At 45.0% G+C, this 25,584-nt stretch overlaps 1 protein-coding gene across 1 annotated transcript in view; it reads right to left on the bottom strand.

The window, feature by feature from the left end:
* MYO18B (myosin XVIIIB) overlaps window positions 1-25,584 on the bottom strand; it is a 183,793-nt gene that overhangs the window by 121,054 nt on the left and 37,155 nt on the right. Inside the window, exons 11-13 of the mRNA XM_084648640.1 lie at window positions 8,008-8,178; window positions 6,051-6,141; window positions 1,230-1,422 (exon numbers count right to left, since the gene is read on the bottom strand). Coding sequence (XP_084504766.1) covers window positions 1,230-1,422; window positions 6,051-6,141; window positions 8,008-8,178 — 455 coding nt within the window. The remainder of the gene's footprint in view (window positions 1-1,229; window positions 1,423-6,050; window positions 6,142-8,007; window positions 8,179-25,584) is intronic.

Here is a 25,584-nt window from a genome sequence, read left to right as displayed (position 1 = left end):
TGTCTGCTCCTTCTCCACCTTTGCTGAGTGACAGCCTGAAGTTGGCTGACCAAAGCTCCTGTATCAGAAGCCTTTGAACGGACTGCACTGTCAAACCCTCAGCTGACATGACTGGGTAATGCTGTCCTGATGAGGGTGCTTACAAGGCTTCTGCAGTGGCTCGGGTGAATGTCAGAGAAGTTGCATAAATAATGGCTGTAATAATAAAGGGGGGCATCTTGAAAACAATCAGTTATTTAATTTGCAGCTTGCCGGCTTTTTATTGTTTTTATTCAGTTTTCCTCTTGAGCTGAGAATTCTAAGCCAACAACCCCATGTTATCAGGTGCCTGTTTCTACGGCTGTTGACTTTCTCGGCCTCACTGCCCCACATAGGCAGGGGCCAGCCATTCATTAGTGACAGCGTCTTCCTTGTGCTACATCATCGGATTACGCCGCTCCCCAACGGGGATTTCAGCACTTCTGAAAAACATCATTTTACACACATGCTTTGACTTTGCGCAGCTAATGTAACCATTTCACGCTCAGGGCAGGTGGGAGTTAAGTGGCTCCTTGCCCCAGCAGCAGAGGACTCGGGGGGTGTTCAGCAGAATTCAGGTCTATTGTCTTTCCATGAGAACTGAGTGAGGCAGCTGACTGCGATTTCAGATACGGGACCTGCATCCACACACCGAGATGGAACCAGTTCCAATGTGGGCTCCCAGATTTAAATGGACACTAAAACCGCAGGCTGATATCAAGACAAATTGTGCCTGAACTCTGTGAGCGAGGCAAGTAACTTCAGAATCAAAATGCAGATTCGTTTTTGACTTGCTGCAATTGTTTATGGATTTTACATCAACTTGTTTCCTAGATAATTGAACATTTTATTTTATTTTCTCTACCTGGCACAAAGGGATACAAAGGGAAGTGCTCAGCTATGTCACTAGCAGGGCCTCCTCAAGCCACCTCCGATGTGACAAAGGGACTCAAAGGGAAGTCCAAGCCAGTGATGAACTCTAACGGGATTTCTGTTGGGACCACAAGGAGCTGATGGGGAAGGAGTACCACACGAACAAGGTGGGAGGGGGACACTGCTTAAGACTTTGATCTCTGTTCAGACTTGGGGACGCTTTAGCAGCACTTCTCTCATTAAAAGCCAGTGTTTAAAAAGCCGTGGACTCTCTAGCTGATATGCAGCAAGTGGAATAGTAGTTCAGATCCCAGTGAGGGTCAGAGCAGGGTCCTCACCTCCCTGTACCTCTCCAGCTCGGACATGAACGTTCTCTTGTAGAACAGAGCCTGCAGCTGCTCGTGCACATAGTTGTGACAAAGTTCTTCAAAAGTAGCTGCTCGCTCCTTCTTCTGGTGTCGAGGGTTGTGGAAACCAGGGGTGTCCACCACCATGATGGAAGCCATGGAGAGGTGACGGGATGAAAAAGACCTGAGAAAACACAGTAAAAATAGCATGGAAGCTTTAGACAAGAACATATCTGAGTCCCATTTGGTTTATTGAAATTATTTCCTTCCCCAAACGTAAATATTCTTTCCTCCTGTAACTGGTTTCAGAGTCGCAGCCGTGTTAGTCTGTATTCGCAAAAAGAAAAGGAGGACTTGTGGCACCTTATATTCTCTGTGTATATATAAAGTCTGCTGCAGTTTCCACGATACGCATCCGATGAAGTGAGCTGTAGCTCACGAAAGCTTATGCTCTAATAAATTGGTTAGTCTCTAAGGTGCCACAAGTCCTCCTTTCCTCCTGTAACTACCATTCCAGGAGGCACTTTTAATCATTACAGTCCTATGACCCTGAGCAATAACCACAACACATTTAATATCTCAACAATGCCTATTTGGTTGGCAAATGTTTGTGTCTTTCAAACAGAGTGCTAATAACCACATAAAGCTACTGACACTTTCCTGTCCTGTAGAATTTGATCTTTATCCAAGTCCTCCTTGTTTTATTTATTCCTGTGAGTGCTTCCAGCCTAGAACAGAAGACCTGGCATAGCTTGTTCCTGACCTGGACTAATAAACATTTCACTGATGATGGGATGAGATGCTTCTTCTTAGGCACCATACCTGAAATATGGCGTCCTCAGACCTAAGTCGTCTTAACTTTGGGTGGCAGAGCTGGTCCTAAAAGATGGTTAATTGATCCACACTGACTATGTTAATGACAGTTTTAAGTTCCAAAATATTGATTGTAGGAAAATAAAGAGTGTGATATTGCTCCTGTGGAAGAATGCTGGGAAAATGTAGAACCGCAAACGCAGAGCGTGGCAAGTATGTTCTGAGGGAGAGCCACACTGTAGGTCGCTGGGAGAGGAACCATCTTTCCAACAACTTCTTCCAAGTTTTGCTTCCATCCATGCCAAATACTTCAGTTAAAAATAACTGTGGGAACATGACCTGGAGAAAGCTCTGTGTTTTTTTCAAATATCTATTTCTGAAAAGGTTGAGTTACTCTGCTCTCCTCAGATGCATTGTTTTGTGTCATTTCCCATCTCCTCCTCCCCTGGCATGATACAACATGACTTGTGGAGCTGCATGTTCTGCACATGGGTGAGATGTAAGAGCATGTACTTCTGTCAGATGGCAAATGCCAACTGAAGAAATTGGCTGAAAATAATTGGAAGGAAAAATGCCAGGCATTAGCGTCCTGAAGTCTCCCTGAAAAATACAAGTTTGCAGGAAGAAACAGAAGTATTTTTAGAATTCAATTAAAGAATTTCCTATCAGCACCTTCCCCTAGCACCACTGACATGTCCTGTGATTCCAAAATTGTAGTACAAGTTGAAAGTGATTTAAATTCATGGTACCTCATCAACTCACTGAGAGTCAGCAAAATTTTCTTGACTGCATTGAAACATATGTTTTCCACTGTGACATACTGTATCATTGTTGGAATGGCTTAAAAGGCTTTGATGGGCTGGTTTGAAAAACAAAAACAAGCGAAACAAAGCTGGTGTTAAAGGGAACGGAGGAATACAAGACACATTCTCTGAGCTAATGCTTCATTATTCAGGATTTTAGACAGCCAGTGGCATTTTGCTCTTCCATGAGATCTCAGAGAATCATCTTTGGACAGGCTGAAATAAATCAGAAGCAACAATCTGGAGTATTTCCAGTCACACGATTGAATCTAGATTCTGGATTTGACAACTTGAGCTGTAAATCAGAATGAAAAACAATGAGACATCAGTGGCCTGATTCTTTTCTCTATTGTCTTGACTAGAGTTGGCCTTGATTTACACCAGGATAGGAAAGACAGGAACCCGTTCCCAGGATTCCTTCTTTTATAGCAACTGCAGCATCATAAGGGGGGAGGGATAGCTCAGTGGTTTGAGCATTGGCCTGCTAAACCCAGGGTTGTGAGTTCAATTCTTGAGGGGGTCATTTAGGGATCTGGGGAAAAAATTGGGGATTGGTCCTGCTTTGAGCAGGGGGTTGGACTAGATGACCTCCTGACGTCCCTTCCAACTCTGATATTCTATGATTCTAAGCAAGTGGGAGATGTTGGGATAGTGCAGCTGGGTTTTCCAGGCCAGAAGGCAGCATTATAATTGTTAGAAGCCCCAGAGAAGAGGCTGATTAAATGTCCAGTAATCACCAGCCACTTTTGGAGTTTGGATACAAACTCTATCATTCCTGAGAGCTAGCTCGCAGGCAAGCTTTTTAGTAGAGAATGAATCCTACCAAGCAATCTGTATGGCTCAGTCTTTGATTCCTCAACCAGTTTATTACTCCATACATACTGGTAACCTTGATTTCAACCCTGCAAAGTCACAGCGATTATTAACAAGTAAACAAGCCAGTTCTCAATACCGCAGTGCTCCAATGACTGTGTGATCTACAGGGAAATAAGGCAAGTGGAACAGGCCCATCTGACTGTAGAGGATACTTCACCTCAGCAGAAAATGTGCTAATTGGTCATTCCATTCTCCAAGATGCACACTGGATAAGAAACAGAACTGAATGTACTTTTGTCATAGAAAAAAAAATCTGATTACCATCCTCTGAAGACCAAAATCCACATAAACGTGACCATCGAAGAGGCAATTTCACATCACCGGGATTAGGAAGGTTTGGAAGGCTTTGAACTAAAGGTGGGTGTGAGTATGGGTAAACTGGTAAAATCTTAATTTTAATTTCATGTCACTTGTAAAATAGTCAGTTCTGTAGGCCGTGGTTTGTGATCTTGACAACTTGCCCTTTCAGTTTTAATAAAACGAAATATTTTAAAATAGAAAGGACACAATGTAGCTGAATAAGGGCAAATGATCTACAAAGTGGGACTCCTAATGGGGCATCGGAAGGCAACACAAGAGCCTGAAGTCAAAGCTGGTCTCCTGTAGTACTGAGAAAGGGAGTTCTTTCCACCTAGGCTTATGAAGAAAGCTTTGGAAAAGCAAGAAAAATCATGAAACGTCTCAGGCTGACTCTGCGAAACTAGTAAGCACTAGTAAGTTGAAGAGAAGAGAGAGGTCGCACAGAAGTAACACAGCACCTAACAAAGCAGGGTCCTGGTCCGCGACTGGGGCTCCCAACAACTACCACAATGCAAAATACAAGTAATAAGCAGTGAGTGCTAGGCTGATCAGCACAACTGGGAGCCCGGGGAGCCGAAGAAAGAACTCAAAAGACCCAAAGAGTCCAAATAAGAATCAGAGAAACCTCTGAACATTTGGGGCACTTGCCTAACCTAGCGAAACATCCCTTCTACTCACTGTCAGCCCATGGCACTGCAGCTTCCTACCTGCTAAGGACCACACAAGCTCTGTGTCGGATTTTCAGGTGCTCCATATCCACAGTTGCGAGCAGATCTGCCAAAGCACTCGGTTCCTGGCACCTCTCAACGTGACACTTATGGCCAGACTTTCCAGCGCACTGAGCTCTTGGGAAAATCTGACTCCAATTCTGGGGGCTGAGTCCTTCTGGAAATTCTGGACTCAGGGTGGGATTTTTGAAAGTACTGACATGACCGAGGAGAAAGAGTTCCAATGACTTTTAGTAGGACTTATGCTCCTAGGAGGAGACGGCGGATCCCTTTGTATGGGGGAGCGCACCGCCGTTAGTTACCAAAGCTCACAATTGAGGGGTGATTTTAGATGCCCAACTGCTGTTGGATGATCACATCCCAGCAATAATCCAGACACTTTACCATTGGCATCTGGTCCAGAGGTTGGCACCTTTCCTGTTGGAGGAGAGCCTGGCCAAAGCGGTGGTCAGCACAAGCCCTTCAACTGAATCCTTCATGCTACAAAGGGCTGCCAGCACAACCTTCTCTGTCAGGGCCCCAGGACGCTGGAATTTGTCCCACCCTTGTCCCAGAGCCTTGGTGACCTACTGAGCATGCCGGAGGAGCCATCTGTTTGACAGCCATCTGAGGACCGTTGAGAGTCAGGCCCTGGACTGATGGGGGTGTGGAAAGGAGCTATTTATCGCTGGCTGGCTGAGCGGCACTGTATTCCAGTCTGAACGTTTGTCCTGTAAATGTGGCTGGGGTATGGAGTTGTAATGTTAGTTAAGTGCCATGATGCTCAGGTACCATCTTTTATCATTTAAATCCAAACAAATAGATACGAAAATGATGAAGTCGCGTGGCTATTTTTGAAAATCCGACCCTAGCTACAGAACATCCTGCATGGAAAGGAACCAAAAACGGCCGTGAGCAAGTAGCTGCTCCATTGTGCTCCAGGAGACTTTCCGCCTGCTTCTTCACTAGGTGGCCAAACACATCCGGGCTGGTGATGCGCAGAACCATCCATTGAGCATGCTGCAGTATCCTTTAAGAAGTTCATTCTTTGACTTTCTGATAACTTTCTTCTGTTACAGAGATATTCTTCAGATAACCTTTCTGCAGCAACCAGGGGCTACATGCCACATACATCTCTTCAGAGTGCATTAAGTGAAGATTTCTCTTTACTGATGTCAGGGATGGGGGACATAAGGGACAAACATAATGGACAATAATCATTTCTATGTATTTACAGCCTTCCACTCTCTACTAGCCCATGAGAGACTTCTTTGTTTGTTCTTTTAATTGCCTGGCTTCGGAACACTCAATACCTGTTGATTAGAGAGACAACAGCAGCAAACAGTTCTTCATAGAGACCTGCAGCCATCCCCTCCACACATTCCACCCCTGTCATCTTGGGCCCTAGAGGATACAAAGAGAAAAGACAGTGAATGATTTATTTTCAATCCTTTTTGATCTTCCATAGGCAGAATTGATAATAACTACATCACCTGCTCCCTGTAGAGTATAATTTGCACCAATCCTAATTCCTATGTCCAAGGCACTATATAAATCCATTTACATGAGGAATAAATATTCGCATGAGTTGCCCTGAACTGCTCCAATGTCTCTGACCTGATTTATATTTTGTAATAAAGGCTTTATAATATAGGGACTGATCTCTCAAACTCTTACTCACACAAGTACATCCTACCGGAGTCAACAGACTACACTCCAGTCAGTAAGGACTACTCATATGAGTATGGGCTGGTTCTTAATCTGCATGAAATCAGAGAGCGACACACACACACAAACTCTAAATCTGCCTTCCCGAATTAGCTCCATTCATTCTTCTATTCATTCCAATTATGCACTGGTTCATTAATGCTATCAGACCATATATTTGTACTTGCTCTTCATTGAGCTTGCTCTGTAAATACAATTTACCCAAATTTTCTCTAGAAAGACACAGGCATTTGCAACAAATCTGCAGTGCTGTTTCATGCAGCAGCATGATGAAAAGAGGCTCTCTTTGCATACGGACTTTTTTTTTTTTTGATAGCTCTTAAAACATTTTACATTCTTCCTTTAACCCTGGAACCTGAGCTGGTTGCTAGGAAACAAATAGCCTCCTAGCACCTTTCTCAAATATGACAGTCCTTTCCATGGCAGATGTCAGAGTCTGAGAACCGTGAACACTGGCTGCAAACACACAAAGGGGAAAAACAACTTTCAAAAGGAAAATATCACCAAAGCAGGGAGAAAAATAAAACAGACACATTGAAATCAGAGAGATGCTGGCTGTGAATTACACTCAGTGCCCAGATGTCAGCAGGGAGCAAAACATTCTTGGCTTCTCAGCCAAATGATTTCCACTTGCTACTTAAAAATATTTGACATTTACAAATTCAAATAACAGTTTGTTAGGACTGATGCTCCCCTCCTCCTCTGCTGCTTTTCAGCCTCCTTGCAGGAAATAACTGGCAAGTGCACGTTCAATAGTTCTCCTGTTGGTCTCAGCACAATGCAAAATTGTTACAAAAACACACAAATTGCCCTGTGAGTTGCAAAAGAAATGACGAAGGTGTGGCAGCTTGCTGGGCTCGGGAAAGGCTTTAGCCTGTTTTGGAGCATCACTGCCTCTTCTGGGGGCTCGTTTGCCTGTTCTGTTCAGGCCGTGAGGTTTCTTCTTGTGACATACGAAGAAAAGCGCGATTGGCATGCCAATCTTGTGACATACGAAGAAAAGTGTGAATGACATGCCAATCAGGCAGATGGCAAGGACAGAGCCTAGTCCACGAGATTCTAACGACTTTGGAGATGTTCAACACATCCGATAATGCAGATGGCAGAACAAATATCATCTAGCTCACCCTAATTTACAGGAGAAGTAGCGTGTGCCCATGCTAGCTGGGCTCCAGCAGGGTCTCATTGGAACAGGGTCTCTCTGACAAATGTGTCTTCGCTTTGCAAATAGGTTCATTTTTAGACCATGTTACTTGACTTTCCTTGCAGTGGGATTGTCAGGATTAATTATCTTAAAATGCTCCGAAGAAGTGACATGTATGATCAGTATTATAAACTGGGGACAGTTACGTTCATTATCTTTAAAAAATTCTTTAATATAACTATGTTTAAAGGATCACAGCACTGGTGAGAGATGGCTGAAGTATCTCTCTCAAGAATGCTCCGCAAATACTCTATTCCTTGATCAAAGTCAAGAACAACACACAGGGCAGTATTTCCACATCACTTATACATAAAGGAAAGGGTGGAAAAGTCTGATACCAGCATTTCGTTCTTCATCTTTGCTCAGCCGACTCGTTCCAGATGTGACCTGTTCTATTATCTGTTTCAGATGGTGCTTGAAGACTGCTGTTGTGAGCTCCTCAAAATCACAGCCCAGTACATCTGCAGCATTGTTAGCCCACTCAAATTTCATGAACTGCTTCCTGCCAACTGACAAGAGAGGAGAAAAGAAAATGGAATCACACAAAACAAGCCAGAAGATCACGAACAGCTGTATCTGACTGCCTTCCATTCCCAACTCATGTCTGACCATAGATACAGAAAGCAAACCTACCATTTACCATGGAAAGGGTGGAATGGGGTGGAAGAACATCCTGGGTCATCCTCTGGGTGAGACCTATTTACTTTTTCCCCACCAAGGAAAGAAATGTTTGATTTCATCCTTCCCTGCATATATAAATTGTTCCTCACATGCAACTTTCAAACACTCCCCCTCCCCCCGCACACACACACACACTGCCTTCACTGACCTGAGAATGAGATTGACACGGTCACATGCTAAGGGAAGGTGCTGGAAAGAATTCATCCAGATGGAAACCATCAAAAAAAAAATCAAAACAAATCCCGACCCTCTGACCTGAATGTTTTATGAGCGTGGAATGAGAGTCTGCCTACCTCACATTCATGTTCTGAGATACATTATGGTGACAAATGCTCAGGTAAAGGCTATAAATAAATGTTCTTGTTTTCACCTTGAAACAGTGGTTGCCATTAATAATTTTACCTTTTCCCTAATTACCATTATCTTGTTATTCCCTGCACCCGGCGGAGAGAACACTATAGATACCACGGTAATATTAATTACTCACAAATTACAATGGTAAAGATTTTAGCGGTGACCAAGTAACAAAAGAAATGGGGCAGATGGTCATAGGCTATAACATTGGCACACTAAGCAAAGATTGGGAAAAATCTGCAAATGCAAGGTCGTGTTATCTGGAAATGATTTTTCGATAGAAAGTAATTTAAAATAAATGGCTGCTCAGGTGTAATATGGCAGAGCTAATTAGTTACAACATGATGGAACCCATTCATAAAGAATACAGAGTAGAATAAAACTGATTGCTATAATTAGGTTTAATTTCACCTCCGCGCAGTGCTTTATATTTTAGAACCTGTATTTATAGTTGGAGCCGCAGCAAACCCACTCCTATTTTAAATGCTGGAAAGAAGCACCGCCCCCAAGCTGCAGCACCCCTGCAGCCTCACCTCTAGCGGATAAACCGCTCTTCGACCTGCTCCCCAGGGCTTACAGAGGGGCATGTGTGACAACTGCAAAGGGCAGCACCGTTCAGTCTGGGAAGAATCACGGACCATGTGTTTGTGTTTTAAAAGGGTTAAATAGCTCTCTGCACTGGGGGCAAATGTGGCGTGTGAAAAGGCTTGGGAGAGGGAGAGGAAAGGGAATTGGAGAGGAGCAAAGTGTCCCAGAGCCTCTCTCAGGAGCCTTCCCCAGCTCAGCACAGCAGATAGCAACGCTAAAGAAAAGCAGGCTGCTTGTTATTCATATTTACGTCTCAGCACTCAAGTTCCTTTTCCAGCTCAGTGGCAAGGGACTGGGCTCCGGGAACAAAATGGGAGCACCAAGCTCTGCCATGGAGACTAGGGAGGAATGTGGCACTGGAGGCAGTTAGAGAGGATACCTTAGCAAGCCAGTGGCAACCCAGGTTGCTTTCGGTCACTATGCCACATGTCGTAGCTGCTTGGAATGTCACAGAGGCAGCTGGGATTAGACTCAGGCCTCGCTTCTCCAGCCCTGTTACCTTTGAGCTACTGAAGAAGTTCCTTTGTAATAGCTGTCTAGAATCTACGACACCCAGCTGAGCAAGTCCAACTCTGTCCAGTAGACAGCAGTTGTGCATTTACCTTACACTGCAGTATGCGACGCCAAATTCCTCTCTGGGGAAAGTCCAAAGAGAAACCAATAGAATTATACCAGGGAGGAACTGGGCCAGGCTTTAAAAAAAATTATTAGATCAGTTTCTTCAGCAAAGATTGAGTGGGATCCAATGGGGGAGGCAAAGAGGACCAAGCTACCAGGGCATCATGATCCAATGCAAGGGTAGTGGCTGGCATCGCATAAAGTGGCCATCAGCCAGGCCCATTCTATAGCATCAGTAAAACAATCTCTGCCAAGGATCATGGACTCAAGCAAATCCAGTGAGCAGCTCAGTGAATTGCCAGGGTAGGTTGCACTGGTATAACTCAGAAGTCATTCCACTGATCCGATGAAGTAAGCTGTAGCTCACGAAAGCTCATGCTCAAATAAATTGGTTAGTCTCTAAGGTGCCACAAGTACTCCTTTTCTGATTTCAGTAGAGTTACTCTGGATTTACACCAGCATAACTAACTGGGAGAAGACTTTGACCCCATGTTGGTTATTAATTACAAGCTCATTTAAATGGTTTTAATTACTTAAAGCTTGTTCAAAGATTGTAATGAGCACTGAGACGTGTTAAAAAAAATGGTCACATCTTGCAAAAAATAAAACCCAAGTTCCAGCTTCTTGGATGGCACTGAAAGCAGAGTCCCGCTGAGGATGTGACAAGCATCTCTCGGAAGGCAAACCAAGATGACCGGTTGAACAGGGCCCAGGCTACACATCACTTCCAATGACACAATGCTAACGTTTCATGGGGAGAAGAGCCCTTAGCATTGATAATAAGCAAAACGTGTTTCCTGCTCTAATTGCAGCCTTGACAGGGAGGTCTTGGAGAACTGAGCAAAAGGTGCTTTGACTCAGTGGGGTTTGTCTATGCAATTCTACATGATAGTCAGAGTTCTAGTAAAACATCTGGATGTTTTCTTTCTTGTCAAATCAGATCTTTCATGAAAGCTGTTTAAATCCCTTCCCTATTGCAACCCAGCCAGTTCCAATTACAAGGATGGTTTAAACACACACACACACACACACACACACACACACACACACACACACAGAGAGAAGGACTGTCATTGCAAAAATAACAGGGGTAGGTGTGGTTCTGAATTCTGTTTTCCAGATAGTTCATGAGAAATCTGAACAATGAAAGTAGGATATTGGCTGGAAACCGAAGACCTTCCCCTATTTAAACTGTGCCAGTGAGATGGAGACCAGCAAAACTGACAGAAATCCAAGTCAGACATTTTAAGCATCTTTTTCATCTATTTTGTATGATTTTTAATGTCAAGGTTAATATTTCATTTTCCAGTCTCCAGCCTCCTTAAAAAAAAATGTTTCAGCAATACAGGTCTCCGCTCTGAACAGGTCTTGGAGATGCACACAGCCATCACAATATGAAATCTGACCCAGCCTTTGACTATCTTTGAAGTGCGGAGCACAGGTGCCCACAAACAGAAATAATACACAGCTGCCGGGTGAGCCTGGGTGCTGCTGAATGTCAATAGCCCAGGAGATGGTGAGTTTCCCACGAACACTAGCTCTGTGTGAGTTAACCTCAGACCTGGCAGATGCTAGAATGTCATTTGCAGTACTGCCTTCAGTTATTCCATATGCATATTCCATATGAATCCTGACATCCCCTCATTCAGCGGGAATGGGCCAGCACTAGGACTATGCATTACTTCTGTCCCCGCTCACCAATATTTTCAGGTCTTAAGTGGGACTTAATAGGCACACAGAGCTTGTGCTGGCCCCTCTGCACAGGAGCTAATTTCACCCAGAAAGCTTTCTGCTGGGTACATTGGAAGGGATCTAGAATACTAGTCCTGGGCCCAGACTGGAAAGACAGAGCGAAACCCTGTCACCTCCGATCTGGAGCTGAACTTGGAGGACATCACTGCTAAAAATAAAATAAAATAAAATAAAATATATAAACTACATCAAAACTAGAATTTGCTTTTTAAAGTTCACAGCTAGTTTAATAGCCACCAATTACTGCAGATCTTGTGCATTTATTAAGACTGCAACCAAAGTGTTCTCTATTTCTAACATTAGCAGTTTTACTGAGGTATCCCTCAGCTTTAGGCAATTCATTTAAAGCCAATCCTTTCTATCCTCATTCCAGTGCCCAGATGTTCACAGTGGCTCTAGGGGCTAGGATTGCACTCCCAATGCAGGTAATGCCAATGGGTCTGTGTGCCAGCCGAGAAGTTAGTTAGCCCTTAAAGTCCTCCTTATAACCAACCTCTCCAAGCAACCCCCCTCCCCTCTCAGTAATAATCCCACACCTCCATTTAGCTGCCAAGCATCTTGTCTTGGGTTTGCCCATCTTGTCTTTCTTTGATCAAGAGATGGTCCCTGCCCCAAAGAGCTTACAATATGAATATATGCAGAATATTGTCTATATTTAGAGCTCTATATCCATTAATTTTACCTCTGACAGCGATAACAATAAATAAATAAATAAACAAACAAACAGTATAGCGTTTTTCCTTAATCATTTGAAAATTTCCATTGGCATTAATGGAAGTTTGGGTTGAGTAAGGATTGCAGGATTAGGTCCTTAGTTAATGGTGCATTGTAATTACACAACTTCTAGATGTAAGTGATTTCTCTGGCTGGTCATGCTCCTGATGTTTTTTTCAGACGGTTGACACTTTTATTAATTTAAAACCACTAACTTTTCAAATCTAGCAAAGACACCTTTTGCCTTCAGCACAGCTAGCTGCACGCTACAGCCTCAACCCTGCAAAGACATGGGCCTGTCCTTCTGGCACTGTGAATGGTCCCATTGATTTAAAGGAATCATAGAACAAAACCACAGAATCATAGAAACGTGGGTCTGAAGAGCCTCAAGGGGTCATCTAGTCCATCGCCCTGCTTAAGCATACCACATAGCCAGCAACTCAACAATATGCGTGCAGTTGGCTCAAACCTTCCAGAGAGATTCTGCCTTTGGGCAGAGACGAAGCAAGGAAAATGTCAAGCCAAAAGGAAATTATTTTCCAAAAGTTCAGAGTGAGTGAAGACGGGGGGGTTGAATTGTGATTGTAACGATCTAATAGTTGCTGGTGGCAAAGGCTAAAATAGCATTTTCTTGCGTACCTTAAGAGCTTCAGAAGACTGAGCTAACAGATGTGTTTATGGAAGCTGATGAGCTCACGATCAATCCCTTCAAATTTAGGATTGTCTTATTCAAGCTCAACAATGATTGCAGTCCCCACAGCCCTGGAGGGCAGAGTGCTGTTGTCTCCCACAGCAAATTAAGCTGACATATATTTTCAGTGACAATTATTTATATGCAACAACAGTGATTCCATCTTAATGATTAAAATCAATAAGGAAGCAAAATACAGAATACCTCCTTTCATAACGGACGGAAAATATATGCGTCTGTGACAGCAAGCTGGCAGAAAAACAGCAAAGCTGTGCTGAAATGAACAGAAAAGGAAAGAGACAGACAAAGTCCCACAGGGACTTATCGTTGCCGTAAAGGATAGATTAGACTAGGTTTTTCCATAATCTGTGGCCAGAAAGTGAATGCAAAAGGGAAGTGAAGGGATGACTCAGACCAGGTAGAAGTGCTGGGTCCAAGATACAGTGTGAACAATTAGCAAAGCACAGTCAAGAGGATCTCTCCATTCTTCTCTGTGCACATTTCTTTCTCCCTTATTTTTGATTCTGATAAAGAGCTTCAGACATCAAGGCGTGCACTCTGAGTGTGTTGCGGGACCCCACGATGAGGGCAGTGGCTGGCCTCTGTTCAAGCTGTAGAATTTTAACTCTGCCCAGGGGATCCAGCACACAGAGGCCTGGGTTCCCTTCACAGCCGACCTAGGAAGGGACACTCGCTAGGATCTGTGACAAGGACTTTCAGTGAGACTTAGGCTACATCAGTTAGGAGTCGCAATACTGAACGGCGCAATATCTAAATACCTTTAACTATCAGGTCTACGTGACTTCCTCAATTGAAGCCAGGCCTTCTAAATCCACATGCAGGGCCTTAACCGCAAGGCATCCTTCGTCTCCTATGTCAATTCCTCTTTCAAACATCCTTTCTGGCACAAACACCCTTGTGTAACAACACTGCAATGTACAAGACTTGCTTCCCAGGATGCCTGAGTTAATCAGACGTGAATGTCCAAGGAAGCTTGAGGGGGCTGTTCACACCTATTCCCTCACAAGCCAAGCACTAGATAAATCTCTCTTTCAAACTGAAACCTGCAAACTCTGTGCAGTTCTGCTTAGTGTCCTCTTCTGGAAACGAAGGGAGAAACGGACAGATAAGCACAATGATGTACCATATGCAGTGTTGTTGTAGCCGTGCTGGTCCCAGGACAGATAAGTACAATGTTTATCTCGACATAACAAGATGGCTAGCTCACGTGAGATACTTTGGAAGTATTTGGACTTCTTTCTAGGCCTGCTTTCTGCTACTTCATCTGGTAAGATCTTGTAGCTACCCTAAGAGGGAGAACACTAAACCTTATTAAAATGAGACAAAAGCTGTTGTTCTATAATGTACACATTGTTTGAGGTTAGGGAAATGTTACTAACTTATTAATCTACACCACCCACTCTCTACTTCATGCCTCAGATTCTCTCTCTGGAGGCTGTTCTAGGAACATATCTGAATAAATGGTAAATAAGTTCTGAGATACTCTTCATACTGCTCTTACTTTTCACACTAAAAGATGTTCCTTAAATGGCACATCAACTTTACTTGATTGACATATCCTGAATAAGCAAATTAACATTCACGCAAAAATCCTCATAGAAATCCTGCTTTGCTTGGTACTTTTTCCATGTGTTGTGCCTATTGACTTTTGAAGCAATTTTCTTTTCTATTTTCAGCCTGTTCTGTGTGTAGGGCTAAGCAGGCTTTTTCATAAATTATAAATAAAAACAGCAATGTGCAGTCACCTTGGTAGGTCATCTGCCTGTTGTACAACATCTGAACTTCAGCACGTAAAAGGTAATTATTTCAGCCTGTTTCATATTTGAGAGAGGCAATAGGAAGCGATGCTGTCAGTATGATGCTCGTTTACATGCATGCACGCACACAGCATGTACGCCAACATGGTAAAATATCAGCTAAATTCTACCATATTCCATAGAACAGGCCCTAGGCCATTCCCATAGTATAAAATTGAGGCCCCTGGCTCATTCTTCGAATGTGAGCTTTGTTTGTTTCTGTTGTTTGAAAATGTTGTTGTTGTTGTTATTAAATCATGGGACTGGCACGTCATTGGTCACGTAATAACAGCATAACCCAGTGGTCTCCAGGTAACCTAGAAGACCATATGGCAAAGTTACGGGGAAAAGCCAGATGATTCAGAGGTGACCAGACATGGAGTTATTTTTTCTTCCTTATGCAAGTGGGAATTGTCTAATAAGATTTCGATTGCTTTTAACCTTTCCTTAATGCTAAATCCCTATTGCAACAAGCTCTGGCATTAACAGCACATGGTGGAGCAGCAAAACGATGGCACTAATCTGGGCAGATTTCTGGAGCACCGATAGGGTGGTATTTCTATAGCACTGTAGCGAAGTCATTCCATGTATTCCTGGGAGAAGCCTAAACCCAGTGGTTCCATCCCCAAGGCCAAGCTTGTTACTCACTACCTTCTTCCTTCACTTCCCTGGAATCAGGATGGCTCTGATTCTCGTCTCACAGCAGTATCCTGCCAGTTCATGCCGCTGGCGTGAGGTGAGTTACTCTTGAAGACAACGAAAATGGGACAAACTGTGACCAGTCCGGGGACAAGAGCAGGAATTTTGAGATGTAAATCCAAGAGAAACATATTAATAGAGAGTGCACCTCAAGCATCTACCAGTCAAGTCTGATTTAACACCCTACGCTGCTCAAACCGCCTGTGAAAACTCATGGAGCAGCACTGCAAGTTCAAAGGCAACGTCTGTTCCTTAGACAGGGCTCTTGACAGATGAGACCAGCTGTCTTAAAGCCAATTGTTTCGCTGCTCTCATTGTCACACATACTCAGAAGCCTCTGCATACACCAAGTTCATCTTAATTCCATAGGCAGCCTGGCCGGGATGGGGTAGGCAGCAATTGGATATTTTAAACTGTACTTGGTGTTTCCATAATGGAAGTGGATAATTACATCAGAAGTAACTACGCAGAGCTGCATCACTTTGTTCAGTGGTGAAAACATCAGCCTTCCCAGCCACCTGCCTTATACCCCCTGCAGTTCCTGAAGTTCACCCCACCAACAGTGTATTGACTTAATAATTATTAAGAGCCCGGAGACATCAGGAGTTAGTCACGAACATGCACGCTTAACATTTCGACTCTAATCAGTGCATGTGGGAAACAATTAAGGGAAATTAGAACGTGCTTGGGGAACGAAACACCTAGCTACCAGGCTATTAGAAGAGATGCAGACTAATTAAAAGCAGAGACAGCAAGTGGGAGATGGGAATCCCACTGAGAACCAAAAAAGCAGGGAGAGCTCTGAGAAGCTGCTGCCCAGTGAAACATCTGCTTTGTGTACATAACTTTTCCTTAATTCCCCATACCTAGGGAAGGTCAGGCAGACTACTGTACTTCTCTTCTGCAGACTAAACAAACCCAGTTTTTTCAATTATCTCCCACAGGTCACGTTCTCTAGACCTTTCATTATTTTTGTTGCTCTTCTCTGAAATTTTTCTAATTTGTCCACATCTTTCCTAAAATGTGGTGTCCAGAACTGGACACAATACTCCAGTTGACACCATATCAGGGCAGAGTAGAGTGGAAGAATTACTTCTCGTGCCTTGCTTACAACACTCCTGCTAACACACCCCAGAATGATGTTTGCGGGGTTTTTTTGCAAGTGTTACACTGTTGACTCATATTTAGCTTGTGATCCACTATGACCCCCAGACCCCTTTCTGCAGTACTCCTTCCTACGCAGTCATTTCCCATTTTATATGTGTGCATCTGATTGTTCCTTTTTAAGTGGAATACTTTGCATTTGTCCTTATTGAATTTCACTTGCACTTTCAACCCCTCCTAGCTTGGTATTGTCAGCAAACTTTGTAAGTGTACTGTCTATACCATCATCAAATCACTGATGAATGATATTAAATAGAACCAGATCCAGAACCAATCCCTGGGGGACCCCACTTGATATGCCCTTCCAGCTTGACTATGAACCACTAATAACTACTGTTTTCCAACCATTTATGCACCCACCTTATAGCAGCTCCATCTAGGATGTATTTCCCCAGTTTGAGAAGGCCATGTGCGTTTATGAGACGGTCGTGTGCGATAGCATCAAAAGCCTTACTAAAGTCAAGGTATACCATGTCTACCGCTTCCCACCCCCCCATCCACCAAGTACATAAAAGGTTGTTACAAGGAGAGGGGAGAAAAATTGTTCGCCTTAAATTCTGAGTTTAAGACAAGAGGCAGTGGGCTTAAATTGCAGCAAGGGCAGGTTAGGTTAGACATTAGGAAAAACTTCCTAACTGTCAAGGTGGTTAATCATGGTCATTGGAGATTGTTAAGAGCAGCTTACACAAACACTTGTCAGGGATGGTCTAGATAATACTTAGTCCTGCCCTGAGACTGGACTAGATGACTTCTAGAAGTCCCTTCCACTTCTATGATTCTACGATGCTGTTGGGATGCGATGCCAAGGGGCGACATGCCCAGCTGGTGCAAATCAGCCACAACTCCACTGACATTAACAGGGCTAGATCCCCAGCTGGTGTAAATCATCACAGCCCCATTGAATTCAACGCCGATTTACACCAGCTGGAGATCTGGCTCGCTATGTGGATGAGGGAAAGCGAGGGCAGGAGATGTATCTGAAAAGGAACGGTAAGGAGTAGAGGCTCGATAAATGGAATTCTGGTCGCTGGGGCTGGGCCGTAGCCAGGCCAGCAAAAGCATGTGCGTGTATACCATAGAAGCAGTATGACATTTCCAGCAGACAGCTGCTGCCTGCATGAGTCCCCATCCCCACACCCAGCAGCCTTCCAGAGCCCTGCATCAGGGCACTTTGGGCAGCATGCACTGCATGCTAGACTCTGAAGGGTTTTGATTAAACACTGTGCCTGACTGGCCTATGGGCAGAAATGGTGTCTATTCCAATCAAGTTGGCTTAACTGGACTGAAACCCCTCTGAGCATCCAGCAAGGCTGCATCCATGGCCAGCTTAGATGATCTTAAAGGTGATAACTCATGTACCTGAGGCATTGTGGGGAGGAGTGTTCATTGAGCTAACTGGAGTGGAAAACACATTGTTTTGCTGCATAGACAGGGCCATAGTTTGTACATGTCAACCGGTTTCCTCTGAGATGGCTCATGGTTGCTGCATTTGTTCTGCTGGCTGCACTTAGATGCCATTGCAAAGGAGGCTGCATAAAACAGTAACTGAAAAGACAAGTAACGCCAGAGTGTGGCAGGGGAGTGGTGGAAATTTTATCAGCCCCTGTGTGGAATAAGCTACTTCACTCAGTCCCCTGGCTGGCCATTCATGACAATGAAACTTCTGGTTCTGAGAGGGCTCAGAGGGTAACTGGGCAATTGCCCCTCTGCTTTTAGGTGTCATAGGGGGCTGCTTTGCCACCTGCCCCATAGGAGGATGCCAGGAGGGGCAGTGAGGGAACATGGCCTGACTTGTCTGGTCCAGCAGACTGTATAACCCAGCGTCTAGATGATCTTGGGACTTGGATGGGGCTCAATCCAGATGAGACTCAGGCACCAGTGAGTTGGGAGAAGCAGCCAGAGCAGTCACCAGGACATATATCAGTGCTCCTGACTCGGGGGTTGTGACAGCCCTTCGTGGCACAGGCGTGAAGCGTGGGGGACACTGCCAGACCCTGCACTGCAGCTGGATGTCCAGGTAGCTTCTGTACCCAAGAGCCCTTTACTCAGCAGTGCCAGTTAAGAATGGTGCAACCTTTTCTTGCTCATTCAGGAGCTTTGCCCCCTCAAGCTGGGATCTCTGTGCTACACCTTGAGACCATCCAGAAACTGAGGGTTGCAGCTGCTGTTTATTAAGTGGAATTTCATACCAAGAGCAACTCCCAGTGCTCCAGGACCTGCACTGGCTTCCCATGAGGAAACCCAGGAGTTAGTTATATGAGAATAACATATAACTATAATATAATACATATAATGAGGGAGGCAACCTAGTGACAGAGGATGTGGAAAAAGCTAATGTACTCAATGCTTTTTTTGCCTCTGTCTTCACTAACAAGGTCAGCTCCCAGACTGCTGCGCTGGGCATCACAAAATGGGGAAGAGATGGCCAGCCCTCTGTGGAGATAGACGTGGTTAGGGACTATTTAGAAAAGCTGGACGTGCATAAGTCCATGGGGCCGGACGAGTTGCATCCGAGAGTGCTGAAGGAATTGGCGGCTGTGATTGCAGAGCCATTGGCCATTATCTTTGAAAACTCGTGGCGAACCGGGGAAGTCCCGGATGACTGGAAAAAGGCTAATGTAGTGCCAATCTTTAAAAAAGGGAAGGAGGAGGATCCTGGGAACTACAGGCCAGTCAGCCTCACCTCAGTCCCTGGAAAAATCATGGAGCAGGTCCTCAAAGAATCAATCCTGAAGCACTTGCATGAGAGGAAAGTGATCAGGAACAGCCAGCATGGATTCACCAAGGGAAGGTCATGCCTGACTAATCTAATCGCCTTTTATGATGAGATTACTGGTTCTGAGGATGAAGAGAAAGCACTGGATGTATCGTTTCTTGACTTTAGCAAAGTTTTTGACACGGTCTCCCACAGTATTCTTGTCAGCAAGTTAAGGAAGTATGGGCTGGATGAATGCACTATAAGGTGGGTAGAAAGCTGGCTAGATTGTCGGGCTCAACGGGTAGTGAACAATGGCTCCATGTCTAGTTGGCAGCCGGTGTCAAGTGGAGTGCCCCAGGGGTCGGTCCTGGGGCCGGTTTTGTTCAATATCTTCATAAATGATCTGGAGGATGGTGTGGATTGCACTCTCAGCAAATTTGCGGATGATACTAAACTGGGAGGAGTGGTAGATACGCTGGAGGGGAGGGACAGGATACAGAAGGACCTAGACAAATTGGAGGATTGGGCCAAAAGAAATCTGATGAGGTTCAATAAGGATAAGTGCAGGGTCCTGCACTTAGGACGGAAGAATCCAATGCACCGCTACAGACTAGGGGCCGAATGGCTAGGCAGCAGTTCTGCGGAAAAGGACCTAGGGGTGACAGTGGATGAGAAGCTGGATATGAGTCAGCAGTGTGCCCTTGTTGCCAAGAAGGCCAATGGCATTTTGGGGTGTATAAGTAGGGGTATAGCGAGCAGATCGAGGGACGTGATCGTCCCCCTCTATTCGACATTGGTGAGGCCTCATCTGGAGTACTGTGTCCAGTTTTGGGCCCCACACTACAAGAAGGATGTGGATAAATTGGAGAGAGTCCAGCGAAGGGCAACAAAAATGATTAGGGGTCTAGAACACATGACTTATGAGGAGAGACTGAGGGAGCTGGGATTGTTTAGTCTGCAGAAGAGAAGAATGAGGGGGGATTTGATAGCTGCTTTCAACTACCTGAAAGGGGGTTCCAAAGAGGATGGCTCTAGACTGTTCTCAATGGTAGCAGATGACAGAACGAGGAGTAATGGTCTCAAGTTGCAGGGGGGGAGGTTTAGATTGGATATTAGGAAAAACTTTTTCACTATGAGGGTGGTGAAACACTGGAATGCGTTACCTAGGGAGGTGGTGGAATCTCCTTCCTTAGAGGTTTTTAAGGTCAGGCTTGACAAAGCCCTGGCTGGGATGATTTAACTGGGAATTGGTCCTGCTTCGAGCAGGGGGTTGGACTAGATGACCTTCTGGGGTCCCTTCCAACCCTGATATTCTATGAGAGACACTTTCCTCCCTGTGCCATAATCCATGGATAGGGTCCACACATCACAGGAATTTGGGGATGGAGCAGAGATAGGATGGCTCCCGCGAAGGGATGGATTTATTTTACTATTCTGCTTCTGTACTCATGGCTAGAGTGGGACTGGCAGTCCACGGGGCCATCTCATTCTAAACATTACATAACATTAAGAGGGACCTGCAGCCTGTAAGGGGCGCTCGCTATTGTTTCAAACCCCCAGCTAATTGGTATAATGTCTCTCTCGCTGTACATACCACTCATCTATGCTGTAGGACTCCACAGCTCTGTGAAAGGAGAGTTCAACCACGGTGCCCAGTGAGCAGCTGAGCCAGCTTGTCACCTCGGCCACTTTCTCCACCGATTTTATAACAACTTTTCTGTTTATTACTGATAATGGGACTAACCCAGATGCCCATTTTCATGGCTTTGGGTGGGTGGGGGAGGACAGGGAGGGTTGATCCCTGCTTGGATGTTTAATTTATTTGTCTTCCACTAAATTCTGCAGCCTATTCTCTGTTGACCCCGGGGCTAATGTACGACCCATTAACGCACATATAGAACAATGGGAAGAGCCGTGTAATGGCATAATGAAAGAAATCTGCCATTAGGGCTGCATTTCGCAGACAGGTTTCAGAGTAGCAGCCGTGTTAGTCTGTATTCGCAAAAAGAAAAGGAGTACTTGTGGCACCTTAGAGACTAACCAATTTATTAGAGCATAAGCTTTCGTGAGCTACAGCTCACTTCCTCAGATGCAGACAGTTTGTAATGAAGATGTCAGAATGCTGAAGGGATAATGCCAAGTCTCCAGGTGAGGAGAGAGAGCTTGCCCCGGCTGAGGAGCCATGTTAACAATAAAAAAAACAATCACAGGAAGGAGAAACAATGTCAATAGTAACAAGCCTTTGGAGTCAGACCCCTCCGCACCACCAGTATCTTGGCAATAGTAACGGCCAGGCCGTAGGACTAAAGGGGAATGGATGAAGGAAAGGCAGCTAAAGTCTTTCAGAGACAAGGAGAAAGCCAGTGAAGCTGAGGGCCAGGGGTAGAGCTCACCGCATCGACTACAACAGCCCAGGAAATGAGAACGTATTCTGACTGCATCACAGTGGGAATCCTCAGGCCTGGCCAAGCCGGGGCCACCAACGATATTGTTTGGACTGGGAAAAAATATTTGTGTCGGGTGACATTGTGGCAAAGTTACAGACCTTGCAGGAGCTGGGTGGTGCAGCTACACCAGCCCTGGGCCTCCGCTCCTGAGGAGCACCCCTGCTGCTCCAGCTTGTACGGAGGAGAGGGGAGCATCCACTCACTGTTCTTTCCCCTTCCCTGCCCCTTTCAGGAGGGAACAGCACCAGGGCTGCTGCTGCAGCTCACCCATTGCGGAGGATTCAAGGATGAGTGCAGAGCTGCATCGGCCCAAGGTGTGGCCACCGTCTGGCCCACAGAGTATTCCATACCTGTGTAGGGGGGTGCACTGCGAGGGAGGACAGGTGGAGCTGTTGTCACCCCCCTTTGTGTGAGGTCTCAGCAGAGGGAGATGTTTTAAGTCACAGCCAGAGGCTTTCCAAGAGCCAGGCCAGCGGAGGTAGCTGAGGGCGTACGCTGGATTAGGGGGAGCTTCCGGCTGCATTCCCTTCCTGCACACTCTCTGATTTCCAGCTTTGATATATTTCTCACCCAGATGATAATACATCTGGCGAGTGCAGATCTGATCAGTAAACACCAGTCCAGGGCTTGAGTGAGCTCTAATCTATCAGAGCTATTTGCAAACCAGCAGATTTGTCAATTCTCCAACTGCTCCTATAGTTCTCTGCTTTTGTTCTCATGCTGTGAAACACTAAGGTGCCCCCTTAGAAGAGGTTCAGGTATAACCAGTACCCGCCCTCGGTGCAAACACAGCAGAGGAATGTGAGAGACCCACCACCACAATGACCTGTGTGCTCCCCGCAGTGACACTGTTTCCAGATGCCCTCTCTCTGGATAGCAGGCAGGGCAGAATAAGGGCACTCAAGGTGGCAGGTTCAAATAAAACCCTTTATCCAATCTATAGCTATTGACTAACGGCGGTTTCTGACCCATACTTGTATTTTGGATTTTGTTTATATGGGCCTTCCACCTCCTGAGTTGGACTTTATGTTTCAAATGACTCAAAGCACAAACTCCACCCAAGTCCTGGAGTTTTGCATGGTTCCCACTCAAAATCTTAAACAGCCAACCCCACCTCTGCCACAGGTGGGAAAGGCAGTGCACATTTGACCCAGAATGAGGCCCAGGTTCACATACCTCAGCAAACTTTTCCACTAATCCAAGCTGAGATTCGGGATTGCCATGAAAAACCTAAAACACAGTGAGTTTCCTTGCCATGCTCTTTGGAGATCTCTGTGCCACACAGCTCCGCCAAGCTCAGAATCCCCTTCCTTTCAGCGCTGCGCTCGGCAGGTTTCCACAAATCCACTAAGATTGTTCTCAGGTGGTTTTTAAGACCTTTCCCATGAAGCCTGTGTGGATTTGTTATTTCAGAGCTTGCAACGTATAAGACAGGAATGATTTCACTGCACCCTGTAGATGAGACACAACATGCTCCTGTCCTTTAAAAAACATAAGGAAGAAAGCCCAGGTGCGAAGAGAGGAATATGTGAGAATGTATGGAGAGATTCATAGATTTAATCACCAGGCCTAGATGGAATTTTTCAAAGCAGCCTCTTCATGAATGATGCCAGGAAGCAGGGAGAACCCTTCCCCAGCCAGAAAGGTAGCTAGCCTTTTCACTGACGTTGCAATGGGATGAGACACAGCAGAATATGATTTAGCTGAGCCAAATGTTAATGTTCTAGCATCACCATCAGGAGAGCGAGCTCTACAAAAACAGAACAAAACAAAAAAAACCCACCCTCCCACAATTGAAGGCTGATGGATCTTGATGGTGATGAAAACACTCCTGCTGTTCTATAAAGATTTTGACTTTGGTAAAAAAAAAATAAAAAAAATCTCACTGTATCAGCTGTCTGCCCTCACAAGACTTCTGCTCACTGAGGCTGCATTTGAGCCAGAATGAAAACTGCAAGGCCAGGTGTGGTTGGACCTGAGGACCCTAATCTGCCCTCTCCACTCCAGCACTGTTCTGATCTGGGCCCCACTCAACGCCCTGGCACTTGTGCAAGAAGCTCAGGGAGTCAGAGAAAGCTAGAGATTATTCATGCTTCCTAGCAAGTCAGTGGCTCTCCTCTCCCTTTCCTGAAATTCAGCTGGCGGAGAAGGAACCTGGCACTGGCTTTCCAGCAAACAGGATTAAAACTGTTTTTAAAACAAGATTTTAAGCCTTAAACATTTCTTTGAAAACATTGGTAGGGGAAGAATTGCCTCTGTATAAAGTCTTATGAAGTTACATGCAAAACCCAGCCTCTCACACACTGGGCTCTTCTCTTCATTTGGAGTTTCCCACCCATTGCATAGATGACAGCTGGTGCCAAACTTTAGCTGGGACAACGATAAACATTCTGAAACTTGCTAAAGATGACACCAAAACATGCTGGATTTCTTCCCTTACCACCCTCCTGGGTATACATCTGATATTGCATTTATCACAAAAGGGCAGCCTCTGAGCCCGTGATAATTCAGGAGACCTCATCCTTTTAGCAACCCACAATAATGACAAATTTGGGTAAATGTGGGTTTTGAGCCTTGGTGGAATTAAGAAAGTGTCATTTCCACATCAGTTATTGAAAGGTCACTACATCTCCGCGGCCGTAAAACAGCAGCTGTAACGCAAGTTTAAGGATTTTCTTACTACTGGTGAGGATGAGATAAGTAAGACTGGGCCATGTGTTCACAGGAAATTGGGTAATTAGCGCCTGCCTGATTCTGCAAGCTGCCCTCATTCTAACATTCTGATTGACATCCCCATTACCCTACTCATCTTAATGGCTCTGAGAGACTGGAAACTTTCCATTTTAAAAAGCTAAAAGAGGTATTCAGGTGGGGTTTCTATAGCTCATTTTCACTGCCAGTCACTTCTCCCTTTAGGCATTTGAGAGATTATTTCACATCAATGGATCCAGGTGTGGGGGGCTCTGCATCATGCCTCCAGTGTGGCCGGAAGCAAGTCACATAATCTCTTTGTGCCTCAGTTTCCCATTTGTAAAATGGGGATAATAATCCTTCCCTGCCTCAGACAGGAGGTGTTCAGATACTACAGCAATGGGACTAGGACAATAAGTACATACCTAGGCAGATAATCTAAAGCCTAGATTTCAGTATATAATCTAGGACTGTACCTCCAATGAATGTATTCAGGAGAACTAATCACAGGTTTCCTTTCCCTTCCCCTGATAGAAATAGCACAAAAACAGTTTGATTCAGACACGAGACCCGAACTGCTATTAAGATGCAGATACAAGTCTGAGCCCTGAATTCTAACTTCTGCAGCACTTAGGTGGAGATCCCAAAACTCCTGGATCAGACAAAGCAAGATTTTTCTCATTACGGGCACCTCCAATCTCCGTACCTGAAAACCACATTCGGTTCCTCCCGATTTGCACATCCTCCTCCTCCTCATGTCCAATAGATAGTTCTGGGAGCAGCATTTTACTGGCAATATTCTCTGTGATACACAAGAAAGTGTGGAAACCAGCTCACTCTTCCATAGCCCCACTGAGTTCTACAGGGCTGGTGGTAGAAATGTTTTCTCATGAAACATGCGGCTATGACCCAGAGTAATTGCAGAAAGCAGGCTAGGGCAGTAACAAAGTGGAAATATTAATCACTTTTCTAGACAGAGCTGTACTTGACGTACAGAATGG

Source organism: Lepidochelys olivacea, assembly GCF_965140295.1.
Source record: "Lepidochelys olivacea isolate rLepOli2 genome assembly, chromosome: 15".
Classification (NCBI taxonomy): domain Eukaryota; kingdom Metazoa; phylum Chordata; order Testudines; family Cheloniidae; genus Lepidochelys; species Lepidochelys olivacea.
Note: the sequence above shows the minus strand (reverse complement) of the source record. Positions and strands in the feature narration are given on the sequence as shown.